Consider the following 14,057-nt stretch of genomic DNA (forward strand, 5'->3'; position numbering starts at 1 on the left):
CGTATTTGTTGTCCACATCCATTTTTTGCACCGGAACAGGAGGAGGAGGCGCACGGAAGAAACAGCGGCAACTTTGCATTCTGTTGAGAACTACCGGCGAGGTCGCAACGGACGGTAGTGAGGGTGGGGCAGCCAAAAAAAAGCGAGCGAAAGAAGAGGGGGTGTTTGTGCGTGCGTGTTTGGTGGGTGTGGCTGCTCGCGGCCTCTCGTCGTGTGAGTGTCGAGGCAAAGCAGTCCCCTGCCCACCATCACCACCACCACTAGCCACTGTTCACTGGCTCGCTACCCCTCTGTCTCTGTCCCTCTTCGGCACCGCCACCTTCCAGCCGCGACAAGCGTCGAAAAGTCACACTATCTTTGTTTTCTTCATTTCGGTTTGCTGATCCACTCGCCACCTCCCCCACACCTCCTTTCTATCCTCTTCCTCGGCCTCTCTCTTCCTCCCTCTCTCTATCTCCCTCTGTGTCTGTGTGTGTGTGTGTGTGTTTGGAGGCGCGGCCTCACGCTATGTATTCTCTCTCTTTATCGCTGCCAAAACATACACCGCCTAGATCAAAGTGACTTGAACATACCATCATCACTGCTCCACTTTTTTCTTGTTCTTCGGTTTTGCTTGTCTGCTGCACTACTTGGATCATTACCTCCTCACCGATGCCGCACGCCCACCGCCCTCTCCGCCCTCTCGTCCTCGCTGCGTTGTGTGTTTCCCTCTGCTGCTTCCGTGGTGAACTCTGCACACGTTTCTTGTGGGCGCTGTGTGCTTCGCTTTCTCGTGACTTGGATTCTTGTTTCTTGCCTTTTTGTTTGTCCCCGCCGTTATCAACCTTGCTCGTATCATCCGCCTGTGAGGGGCGCACCTCTAGCGACCATCTGCGCCGGCGCAAGTGTCGCGCCGTCTCCCTCCACTTCTCCTCCCCTTGTGCTGTGTGCGGCACATACCCGCGCACACTCGGAGCAACAAAGTAGGACTACCCAGGTGCACGCAATACGGGTCCGCCGGCTGCTCATTTCTCTTTATCTGTGTGTCCGTGTGTGTCCGTGTGTGTGTGGTTACGAGCATCCTTCAGCTCATCGGTCGTCGACTGCGGAGAGAAAACCGCACTGACGGCTAGATGCTGTGCGAGAGAGCGAGGTCGTCTCCACAACAATAAGAAGGAAGCAGCGTTGGCATCACCTTTTCGCGCACGTACACGACGCACCATTTCTTCATACACGTACACACAAGCGTACAACTCGTGAAGGGGGAGAGGAGTCGCGACTCGACACCACCTCCGTCTTGGTACGCAAGCAGAACTTAACGAAGGGAACAAAAGAGGGGGGAACGGGCACTTCCTTGCGCTGTGGAACATACGTGCACCCGCGCCTCTCTCCGTCTTTATTTGAGTCGACCCTCTGCGCTGCTGTGTGGGTGTGTGGCTGGGTGGCCGGTTGGGTAGGTTGGGAGTCTTCCTCTTGTTGTCGCGGTTGATTTTTTGTTTTGGGGAGAAAGTGTTCGCTCTTCCTCGTCCTATAAAAAGAAAGAGTACAGCGCGTCCCTCTTTTTTCTTGTCGTTCCTGTTGTCGTATACACTGAAAGGCCACGTGGATCTTCACCACCAGGCGGAATCACGCGTGCGCAAGGACGCCCCCCCCCCGGGTACTCCTCCTCCTCCCCCCTCCCCTCCCCTTCTCGCAGCCTCTCTCGTGTACGCTGCGCAGTCACGCATCGGCCTATACGAGCGAAGTTTTTTGCATCCAGCGAAAAGAGAAGTCGTTCTCGCGGCAATAACCCTTGTCATATTTGCGATCTCTCCTCTGCGCGTGCCGTGTTCCCACCTCAGCCATGGAGGGCTACTCAATGAAGGTGGGCTCTTCATCGCAGTCGCCAGAGGGCAGCGCGGCTAGGGCCGCAGCAGATTCGGTGATGCCAGTGCAGTCATGCTCTTTATCCCTGGTGACGGGCACCTCAAAAAGCGCCCCGGCAAGCACGGGGGTATTCGTGGGCGACATGGACTGGCCGCAGGGGGAATTGGTTCCGGTGGTTTCGCTGTGTGGCGCCGCGGCGAATGCCCCTTCCTCGCCGCCGCCCGCCGCCGCTGCATCGGCGCCGCTCATTGCGTCCCCTGAGAACCCGCTCACACCTTCTACTATGGTGCCTCCTGTCCTGCCAGTGTCGGCGTTGCCCTTCATAATTAGCGTCGTCACGCCGGCGAGTGGGTCAAGTGCCGCGGCCGAGATAAACACTGCACCGACTCTGGAGATGCTGGGGAAAATCTCGGTGCTCTCGACGGAAAACGCGACTGTGTCGACGCTGTCTCCTCCCAGCTGTGACCCCGTCGCCTCCTGCCACGACTTCTACCGGCGACTGAACAGCAGTCTCGGTGTCTCGTCTGCCTCCTCGGTCCCTCTTCTGCGGAGCTTCCCACCCCTTCCGGCGACGTCGCTTGGCGACAACAGCAGCTGCAGTGACGACAGCGCCGCCGCAGCCGCTTCTGTGTTGTCCGTCGGAGAGGCGGATGCACCTCTCGCGCCTCCGTCAAGCCCTTCAGAGCCGCCGTTGCCACTGCCAGGCCCCGCACCCTCTCCACAGGCATCTGCTCCACCGCAGCAGCAGCAGCAGCAACCCCCTGCAGACGTCGTCGCGCGGCTGAACCCGTCGCTGCTCCTCGTGGCGCAGACGCTGTGCAGATGTCCTTTCGCGGAGGTCATGTGCCCCGTCTTCGTGATGGAGAGCTCGAGAGCGCGCATCGCCGCGGCCGCGATAAGAAACCCAGACCCAGCAAGCTCCTCGGCGATGACCGTAGACCCCGACACACAGAGGCAGACTCTGCCTCTTACACTGGACCGGCCGCCCCACCCTGCGTCGTCGTCGAGCTCGCTCCGTCACCTCGACTCCCCGCAGCCTCTGGCTAGCAACGCCACCGTCCTTGACCACCAAGAGGACGAGATGACCGAGGGCAGCCGCGGCACTTACCACCAGTCCGCCGCTGCGGTGGCGAGCGGGGACGCGAGCGACGCCGGTGTCGATGACGAAGACGACCCCGAGACGAACTCGGCGCCCGCGTCGAGGATACCGGAGTCTATATCCAAGCCCTTGATGGGCCGTGCATCTTTGTCATCGCACAGTGCAAACACCAAAGCCGCCGCCATGGCCACCTCCACCGCTGCAACGGCGACCAGAAACTTCACCCCTAACTACAGCGCGCTCCCGCTGGAGCAGCTGAACAGCGATAGCCCGACGCCGCCCCCACAATGCGCCTGGTCGCTCGTGTACGCCAACGACGCTGCCGTGAGCATGCTGGGCTACAGCGACGTGGATGAAGTGACGGCGGCGGCATTTGATAACCTGCTCTGCTGCTTCGCGCTGACCCTTCCCCCGAGTGCCTCCGCCGGCAGCATCCGCAGCGACATGCCCCTCGTCACCGCCGTAGCGGCAACGGATGGGGCATCACTGCCGTTCGCGCTCGCCTCGCTACCCGCTACGGAGTCCTCGTCATCACCGCAGGCCGCATGCGTCGGGGAGAAAGAGATGGCCAGCAATGACGAAAACGACGACAAGGGACGCCAGAAGCATCAGCAGCCGTCTTCCAACGCAGTGCGGCAGCCGGGATGGCGGGAGGTGCAAAACCTAGGCGAGCTTTTCACTCTCCCCGACCGCAGCTACGTTATCCTGTACAGCAAGCGCACCTCCGCGTACTACGCGGCACTTGCGGTGCCGTCGCACCAGCCGAAGATGTCACAGCGAACCAGCGTGGACGGCGAGAGTACGCCTCGGATGGACTCGCCATCGTCGCGGCTGACAGGCAGCGAGGAGGCCACCGCGATGGCGCAGTGCGAGCGACGAACCTCGACGATATCAGCAGCAACAAACACCTCCTCCCCGCTCGAGCCCGACCTGAGTGGTGAAGCGTCGCCGCCGCCGCCGATGCAGCAGCAGCGTTGCAGCCGTTACGTGGAAATTTACATCCTTCAGCGGCTAGAGAGTAGCCATAGACCAGCTGGCATTGCAAGGATGCCGACCGCACGCGCGGTGACCGCCGGCCCCCCGCCAACACTGGTAACCCCTGGCAGTGGCACTGCCGATGCGCGCGGGCCGGGCGCTCGGACCACGACATCCTCCGGTGATCATCGGCCCACGGCCGTCTTTGCGCCGCCACCCGCAGAGGCGCCGCACCTGCGCACTCCACAGCAGCTGCCGCCGCCACCGTATCGGCCACCGCGCTCGGCGTTGTCCGTCTCTGCCACTGCAGCCGCAGTCACCGAAACGGGCAGTGTCGACTCTCTCGACGTCGACGCGGCGCGTCCGCTGCGGGAGCAGTATGCGAACTGCAGCCAGCACGTCTCCCTACACCCGATGGTGCAGAGCCAGCGCCGGCTTCCGAGCAGCAGCACGGAGCGCTCTTCTAACTGGGCCGCGTCACGCACGAGTGGGCATCCTGGATCCCCGGCGCCTGGCGTGCAAGTCACCTTTGGCAGTCCTGAGACGCCCTCTGCCAACAGCGACGCCACCTCGGCGATGCGGAGTACCTCGCAGCACACAAACCAAAACAGTCTGTGCGATCTGAGCTACCCGGCCTTCCATGTGAATCTGGCGCAACCGACGATCACCTCATCGGACTGCCTATACGGTGCCAATGAACCCGCTGGTGCGGCACCTCTGGCGGCCGCCGTAGCGGGAGAATCACGAGGGCTGCCGCTCACACCACTGCACAAGCCAGGCGAAGACCCGCACCACAACTACAGCAGCCCCAACAGCAGCTCTACGCCGTTGCAGAAGACAGCATTGAATGCCCGCCGACCGCAGTCGGAGCAACGTCACCTGCTGAGCCGCCAACGCCACTACAGGCCACTAGCCGGCCTTGACGACGAGGATGAGGCGCGCGCGGTGACCCGGTTCAAGCGCAGCTCCATGAACAATTCGCTGCCCATCTCTCCAGCCCTCCAACCAGCGTCTGAGGCGACTTCTCGCCAACGTAGCCTCAGCTCCGCGCCACTGTCGGCGACGAACAAAACCATTGCCCTCCTAAGCGGTGCGCGATCCCGCATGCCCTCTCCTCTATATCAACAGCTGCCACCGCCTAGCAGCGGGCGTGTTTCGTCGTCGGGGTCGGCACGCCTACAGTCACCGGCGGCTTCCACGGCAGCCCTCGCCCCTGCAGTGACTTCGTCAGCACCGAGGCGTGCGACGCACGAGGCGCGCGACGTGGAGAGCGTCGTCCAGCTGGCCCAGCAGGTGCGCACCGAACAGCAGCCTCATCGCAAGAACAAAGCTGGGCAGCTCGCGGCGTTTGCGAGGGGCTCTCCGCCGTCGGCGTGGGCGCACAGAGACGCGCAGCAGTTATCGCCGTTGCCTTTGAGCTTTTCTCACTCGCATGCCTCCCCGGTGTACCGCGTCCCGCACAGTGGTGGTCATCACACCCTCGTGAGTGGCGGTGACGCTGCAGGCCTCAGCGAACACAGTCTGCCCCATCAAACCTTCCCCAGTGCCGTGACAGGATGCCTAATGCAGCACCCGCAGCCTTCAGGGCGGGCGTCCCCTATGGAGGCCAGCTCTGCGCAGATGTTCGGTCATGTGGCGGGAATGTCGTGGCAGCGGAGCAACGATGTGGATGAAATCACGCCACACAAGCTTGCGGACCGGTTGCGATCTCAGCGCGGCGTCGTGGCCGTTCTCGTGTCGGCACGCCTGCCGCGCACCATCATCTTTAACTCGGTTGCGTTTATGATGTTCGTGCAGCACGTCCTGAGGTTCCAGCGCCGCAACGGCGCCACGCAGGTGGCGTGCATCCTGACCGTGTGCCGTAAGATGCAGCTGGTCATTGACATGATCCCTGTGGAGGTACTGCTGGGCGCCGGCGGCTGCGTCAAGCGCACCGGCACTGACAACGGTAGCCCCCGTACCAACAGCGCCAGTCCCGCCAGCCGCAGGGTGAGCGTGAGCTGGAAGGCAAATAATGGCAATGCTGAGGGCGCTGACAGAAGCAGCAGCACAGCCACAGAGACTGTCGGGGCATTGCCGAAGCTAAACGCAACGTTGCTGAGCCCGCAGGAGGCGAATCCCGCTGGGCCCCACCTTGTAGGCTCGCTGCCTTCATCGGCACCTGCCACGTCCTCACAGCAGCCGCAGCGGATGATCCAGGAGCTACTGGCGGCAAGACTGGCGGACCTCGACGTCTTCTACGGCTACGAGGAGTCGAGGGAGGCCTTCTCTCTCGCCGCCCCCGCGCTAGACAGCAGCCTCGGCGGCTTCATGCCCAGCCACAGCAGCAGCAGCAGTGGCTCCTTCATGAACTCCAATAGCAGCTGTGTTCCGCCAACCGCGACCGCGTCCTCGCTTGGCACCGGTATTGTTGCGTCGTCGCCGCCGTGCGGCTCGATGCAGCGCTACTCAACTCAAGCGTCCCCGCTGCAGTCGCCTTCAGGCGGCCGCAAGAAAAGCCGGACGGCGATGCCGCTGCGCAGCGTGCAGTCGCTTCTCGCCACTAACGCCGTACCGCGCCACCCACACCGCGACCCCCTGCGACGCCCCAGGGCCTGGTCTCACAGCCCTCACCTACAGCAGCAGGCGCACGACCGCAACTCATCCACCACCTCTCCCGCCAATGCTGTTCGAAAAGTCGCGCTCGCCTCGAATGCAGCGTCGAGCGGCGGCGATCGCCGCGACAGCACACGTCGCAGTACCAGCGTCAATCTGGGCACCTGCAGCGGCACCGACAGGCTATCGAAGCGGAGCAGCGCCATGAGAAGTAGCGCTGACAGCGTCTCAAACGGCGCGTTATCGCGGCGATCGTCGTTCACGACACGGACAACGGCAGCGACGGCGGCAGCGGCGGCGGCAGCTGTGCGCGCAGGCGACTCGGTGCAGCGCAAAGGACCATTAGCGACACTTGGTGGGGGCGCAGCTCACGTTGCAGACGGCAGTCGGGCGGCATCCGTGGTTCTTTCTCGCGTGAGCAGCTCTGCTGCGACGACGACGGCCAGCGGCACCGCGGAAACAGCACAAGAGGGTGGCAACTCGAGCATCCTCACGAACAATACCACCGCGGCGAGCCACCCGTTCAATCCGGCGTTCTCCGAGGTGCGGGCGCTTGGGGTGCAGCAGGACACCGCTGAGGAAGGCGACGACGCGCTGTCGCGGCAGCGCACCCGCATGGAAAATGGGGAAAGCAGCTACGAGGTCATGGAGGCTGCCACCGAGAGCTCGCCTACGTCGCTGCTCAGCCGCCGTGCCGGCAGTGTCAAGCAATCGCTGCTGTGGGCCTATCCAGGGGCTCGATCGGCTTCGCAAGCCCCACAGCCGCAGCGCCGTCGCCACCCTTCACGCTATGTGTCAAGCTCCTCCTACCTATCCCGAGACATGCGGGAGAGCTTGGCCATGTGCGATGCTGCCACCCGCATCCGCGCCGACACGTACGAGGCGCGAGTCCTAATCCCCTTTACCACGTCGCAGCGGCTGGGGCTGCTGAGTCGCCTGGGCAACGTGCAGCTCTCCAAGTATCGCGGGCTTTCCGTCTTTGGTGTCAACATCATGAACCTGGTGACCGAGGAAGCTGCCGCCGAGGCAGCGCAGCCGTCGCCGCCGATCATTCCCCTGCGGTACGACATAGCGGCACGCACGTACTTGGAAGGCGCGCGCGGCAAGAGTGTCATCTTTTCGCCCTTACTGTCGCCCACCACCGCGACGCCATCGTTTCCGAGCAGGGCAGCGAGCGCCAGCGCCGACGTCGAGGAGGCCAAGGCGGAGCCAACGGAGGCAGAATCAGCAATGGCAAATACGGCGGCGGCGAATATGTCGCGCTCGGACACTTTGTCTGAGGCCGCAAATCGATCTGACTTCTCCATCACACAGCACGGAGGCGCCAGCGGCAGTGAAGGTACCTCTCCAGAGGGCGTTGATGACACACTGCGGCGTGGCAGCGGGGCGACCGCATCGGGAGAAGCGACGCCGATGCAGCGCCACGCCGACCCCTTTCAGCTGCCGATGGACCCTTCGTCCACCGGCGGGACGCATCACGGCACCTACAGAGGGTTTTCAGCACTTTCGATGCAGTCCACGGACGACGGCGAGGATGGGCATTTCTCTGCATCTGCCGTAGCAGCAACAGCAGCGCGTGCAGAAGCGGTGAAGGGCATGGAAGACAGTAAGAAGCGACTCTCCGACAGCGTTGGGAGATGTACGAAGCAGCTGCATGAAGGCAGCCCACTCCGGGCTACGGCGTCCTTGAGTGTATTCACCGTACGTAGCGGAAGTCTACCAAGGAAAGGCACAGGCTTGCAGCTGCCCACAGTGCTTCTTGACGACACCATCGCCGCTGCAGAGGGCAAGAGCCGGAGCACGGCTGTCGCGAAGACGACTGAAAAAGAGCAGCTCACGGCACATGCGCGCACGACCACGCAGAGGGCGTCGATGGAGATAACGTCGCCGCTGCGACGGGGCAGCAGAGACGCGGCGCCGGTAAGCGAGACCCACAACACGCCCAATACGGCGGTGACCGTGCCCACAGTGGTCATGCGCTCACCACCGCAGCGGCACGGGCCGCAGAAATACCTTACTCCACACTCCTGTCACCACGCCGTTGAACCGTCTGCCCAGACCGGGACGTTACAGACACCGCTCCATCTGGCGCTTCCATTCGCGGAAAGCTGGAACGCGGGGTCGCAGTCGCCGCCAGTGAGCCAGGGCAGCAATATCCTCAGTGCCTCTTGCGCAGCCGGGGTGTCAGGCGCGTCGATCACTGCAAGCAGTTGCGCAGACAGAATCATGCGCAGCAGCCGCAGCGACACCCCATCAATGCAGAGCCGGCCGGCCGTGCCGTACCCGTTGTCTCTGCCGCACCCCATTATCTCCTGCACGACGCCCTTCGCTGCTGGCAGCAGCAACCTAACGGAGCTGACCAGCACGCAGAGCAGCAAGACACAGGGCCTCGTCAGCGTCTGCAAGCAGAAATCTGGCGGGACCGAGCTGCTCGGCTACACGCTCTCCAACAGTGCGGCCGCTGCCTTCGGCGACCTCAGCACCGCACTGAAGAAGGATGATAATGTGCATGCTGGGAGCAGTGCGGGGGCAAGCAGCACGGAAAACAAGGAAGAGGCAAAGAAGGCGGCCGCGAACGCGACAACATTGCTGGGGTCCATCGCCGTCGGGGCTCCCGAGACTGAGCGCCGCACTCAGCAGTACGCGAATTCGGCGTCGCTCTCGGGGCAAGCACCCGAGTCGGTGATTGTCGCTGGCATATCGGCTCGCGCCGCCTTGCCGAGTATCTCATCCGCCACTCTCACTGGCACGGCCGCGGCGCAGTCGACGGCGGCTGGGGAAGGCAATGCAATGACATCGAAGATGGAGGTGAAGCTGTCGGGTGTGTCCGCTGACGATGGGGAGCACAAAAGCATCGGCAATCTGGGCGATCTCGTCACACCCGTGGCTGCGCGGAATGGGGGCGCGGGGGCGTCGGATGATCGGCATGCCCCTGCGGGCGACGGCAACGCCAACATGCCCGACGAGGCGAACGACTCGTTTGCCGATAACTGCGTGGATATTTTCGGTCTCGTCAACCGCCCACAGCAGCTGGCAGATCTTCGACGCTGCGTCAGCATGCATGTTCGAAGTGTTTGCGATCATGGTTTCTTGTCGACTGGCAGCAGCTCCATGTCCTTTGGCGCCACCGCCAATGCGGTGGCAGCAGCGGCGGCAGTGCAGGGGAACATGTCAAGCTCCTCTACGGGGAATCACAGTTGGGGTGCCGCGGTTGCCGCGCTGCCGATTCGGCCATTAACCGCCTCTGTCTCCTCACCCAGCGAGAGCCGCGTCGATGAAGGTGTGCGCAGCAGCGAGAGCAGCAAGCTGAGGCGTATCTCAGGCCTCAGCAACACCACCGCAACAGCAGAGAAGGGTGCCACCCCACACACAAACGCCGCCATGCGTGCCGTTGCGGAGGACGCGGTTGATCAAACAACGCGCAACAATCTGCATGTGCTTCTCTACACGACCCGCGCCTACGCAGAAGTAGAGGAGGTCTTAGGCATCTACGGGCACTGTACAACCTTCGTCACGAGCGCGACGAAGATGCTACGGTACGTCCGCTCAGGACTGCAGCTCTTCGACGTCGTGATCGTGGAGTGGGTGGACTCTCTTATTAGCGAGGAAATGCACGAAACGCTCGCCAAACATGCCATCGAGGAGACCGTCGTCGCCTTCTTCATCTCGACAAGGCCCGGCGTGCGCACACCGACGATGAACGTCGCTAACATCATGACGGACGCGACGGTGGTCATGTACGCCGACAACCTGCTGGAAGGGCTACTCTCGCGGAACGTGCTGGCGGAGGTGCAGCAGCTGATCCGCTGCCGCCGGCTGCTGCGCTCGATGGTAGATATAACAAAGGAGCGGTCGTACCAGATTGTGGGCCACATCGGCAGCGGTGCCTTTGGCGACGTCTTCGAGGTAATGATGTACGCGTCGCGCGGCAGACTGGCGATGAAGCGCTTCTTTTTGAAGAGCATGAAGCTGCGGCAGCTGGAGATCATCAACCGCGAAGTCAGCATCATGCGCTCTCTTGAGCACCCTAATATCGTGTCGTTCTCGCACACCCGACTGGAGGACAACTCGTACGCCATATTCATGGAGCTCTGCGACGCAACGCTGGCGAATCATCTGCTGGAGCCGTTCGTGGCAATTCCGGGCGCAGCCCAGCGGCGGCAATACCGCAGCGCCGGCCTGATGGCCGAATACCCAGGTAACGCCATGAGCAACAGCAGCAACTCCGTCAGCGGCAACGGCGTCGACGACAAGGTCGACATGGCGGGCATGCTGCGAGCAGCAGCGCGCGAGGGCGGCAGAGCCGAATTTCTCAGCACCCACGGGGCCTCGATAATGGCGCCGGAGCTCAAACGTCCGCAGGACGCCGTCATGATCGTGCACGACATTGCCAGCGCGCTGATCTACCTGCATCGCCGCGGCATCATCCACCGGGACATCAAACCAGCCAATGTGCTCTTCGCGAACGGCATGGCGAAGCTCGGCGACTTCGGGTCGGCCGTGAAGATGACGGAGTCGCGGCAGCTGCGCAACATGAAAGGGACGGTGAGCTACATGGCGCCCGAGATGGTGCTTGGCGAGCCGTACACCGAGTCCTGCGACCTGTGGTCCTTTGGGTGCCTAATCGCACGTATCATGGGCATCAACCTGGGCCACCTGAACGGGCTCCACATGCCGGCGCTCAACGAGCTGTACCGCGCCATCCCCAAGAACGGATCACTGCCGCTCACCTTTACCAACCGCCTGTCCTCGCGCTTTGGGAATCACTACACGGAAGAGACGACGAACCGCGTGCTGAAGGCGCTCAAGTACGCCATAAAGATTGACATGGCGGAGCGTCAGCTGGCTGCTTCGCCGAACTCACACGACTCTGTGGACAAGAGTAGCACCGTCGAAGGCAAAGAGATGCAGAGCAGCAGCCACCAGACTACCTCCATCGACAGTGACGCGTCGTACTGCACAGACACGGCATCAATGACGAGCGAGCAGGAATCGCGGCACGCAACGGAGTCAGATGGCGCCGGGGCTGTAACCTCTGAAGCCGACACTCAAAACAGTCGCCGCAGTATCTTGTGCATCACAACATCCAATATCGTCGTGCTGGACGAATTCTCCGTGCTGCTGCCCACCTCGCTCGTGGACCTTTTTAATCGACTGTTTCACCGTGATCCTGCGAAGCGCATGACGGCGGCCGAGGTGTTGGAACATCAAGTCTCATGGGATGTGGAGTGGATGACGCGCATGATGCAGGAAATCTACGAAGTTTCGTGCCTCGTTGAGCAGAGAAGTGCGGGTGCGCAAGGCGCAGCAGGAGGGGTGAGTCGGTGCCACTTAGCGGGGCAGGCAGGTGGAGGGCGACTGCCGCGTGGGGAGGAAGGTGCTGGAACGGGTGCCGCTATACCGTCAGTGACGGCGGGCAACTTCGCTTACTTCCCTATCCAACCCGGCTCCGGTGAGCTGGCGTGGATGACCGGCGGCAGTGGAAGCCAAAGCGTTCTCGGCGCGGCCGGGACAGGCGGTTGTGCCAACATTCCGTCAGCCGCGAACAACTATGTACTCGACTTGTCGCTAAGCAGTAGCTCTAGCGGCGGCGGCGGCGACGACAGCGGTGACAGGGGCAGCGAAGGCGAGGCATCCGACGACTGAGCTCGCATGAAGAGCAACGCTCTCGAATTCCTCCGTAGATTCCGCCCTCCGCGACTATGGCGAAAAAGGATGCGGGCGTCTTCTGTTGGTGTGTGCGTGTCTGAGTGTGCTGCGAGCTTTCCCTTTGTAGTTTCGCCTCTCTCTCTCTCTCTCGCTCTATCTCACTTTTTCGTGGCTGCTGCTGCTGGACCTTCGCCCTGTCCTTCCCCTCTCTCGTGTGCCCCTCCGCGTACAGCGAACACCCGCTCCATGCCCAAGCACAGCGGCTTTCTTTTCGTTTCCCGTCGTCTCTTTCATGCGCATGCCCGTGGCCGTGGCCGTGTTCTGCGTCGGTGTCGGCGTCCCCTCTCTTGGACGTCTTCCTCCTCGAGTTTGTGCGTGCATGAGTGATGCCCCTTTTTTTCTTTGCTGTCTCTCTGCTCATGGCGGCAGCGCGCATGCGCCGCGTCATGTTCCTCGTAGGCCGCCGCTGCTGTGGCACGCATACGGTATCCTCTCCCTCCCTCTCTCCTTTCTCTCTCTCTCTCCCTATTACCGCCACATACCATCCTTCCGTGTTGTCTTCCTTCATGTCGGTGTGTATACGGATGTGGGTGTCATGTGTGGTCGGCCCTTCTTATACAGCTACTCTCTCTCGCGCGCGCGCGCTCCCCTTCCCGTTTTTCCTCCTCCTTCTATTGTATTCATCTCTCTTGTTGGGTCTGTTTTGTTGTCTGTATGCCTGTGTGTGTATGTGCTTGCATGGAGGCAAGCCGCCGCGTCCATCCCCCTCCCTCTCACACATCCTCTCTTCGTTCCACGCTTCTGCGTATTTTCTGCTTTTCCTTTCATCGGCCGTGCTCTATTTCAGGTAAAACGTGGTATACGTGCTGCGGTTTTTGTGTACCTGCTGTCAAGCCGCCGAGGTGCCTGCACGCGCCCCTCCACCCACCCACCCACCACTCTCGCTTCCTGTGCGCCACTCCTGCACACGCATTCTATGCTTCGGTATACCTGCTGATCTGCGGATGTCGTGGGTTTCATCCGCCTAACTGTGCCAATCGAGGGACGCGCATGATATCCGCTCCGTCCTCTCTCCCTCCCTATCTCACCACAGCCTCCAGGCTGCTTCATGGCGTACGCTTGCTTTTTCGTTGTTGTTTTCCCATTCGCTACAGCAGCTCGTCTCGTGTTCGCGCGGTCGAGCCTGGCCGAAACTCATACACACAGAGGAAAGCAGGTTTATGGCCCCGCTTGCAGGGGGACACATGCAAGTCTCTGATACGCTGTCGTGTGCCATTTTTGATGTGCAAGCCTCGCCCCTCCTCCCCCTTCTCCGCTCACACGCTCATGCGCGTCTCTCCCACGTCTTTCTGTTGCGCGCCGGCGGCTGTTGCCGACTTACTTCGTAGTCAGTCTGTTTTTTGCTGTAGTTTTTATCTGCGTGTTGTGCGTGTGCGTGTGCGTGTGCGTGTGTGTGTGTGTGTGTGTGATGCCGAGGTTGGGCGCTAGAAAAAGGGGCTCAAACGGAAGCAGAGGGATGTAGGCACACCTATGATACGGGTAAAGGCGACTGCAGTCCCATACGCCCACGTACACGCGCACTGAGGTCGGAATTGGCGTTGTTGTTTTTTGTTGTTGTTGTTGTCAGGGAGATGGGGGAAAGGAGGGAGGAGGGGGGAGAAGGTGAGGGGAGGAGTTGTCTGGGGGCTTGTTCTCTCGTGTAGCGTTTCTTCTCTTGTTTTGCCTTTGATTTACGGTGCCTTCGGTGTACATACATATATACGTATGCCTCCTATGGATACACACATACATCCACAGCAGCCAGAGCCGCACAAGCAGCACTTGCCATGCGTGCTCACTTTATTGTTCGTTTTACGTCATCTTTTGGATTCGACATGCTACGCACACGGCAGTG

At 61.6% G+C, this 14,057-nt stretch overlaps 1 protein-coding gene across 1 annotated transcript; it reads left to right on the forward strand.

Annotated features, from left to right (window-relative positions):
- Positions 1-1,837: 1,837 nt before the first annotated feature.
- LMJF_20_0960 (putative protein kinase) lies at positions 1,838-12,160 on the forward strand (the record flags this gene model as incomplete). Its single annotated transcript, XM_001682796.1, has 1 exon — positions 1,838-12,160. The coding sequence occupies one exon, from the start codon at positions 1,838-1,840 to the stop codon at positions 12,158-12,160; it is 10,323 nt and encodes a 3,440-aa protein (XP_001682848.1).
- Positions 12,161-14,057: the final 1,897 nt, after the last annotated feature.

This window comes from Leishmania major, chromosome 20 (assembly GCF_000002725.2).
Source record: "Leishmania major strain Friedlin complete genome, chromosome 20".
NCBI lineage: Eukaryota > Euglenozoa > Kinetoplastea > Trypanosomatida > Trypanosomatidae > Leishmania > Leishmania major.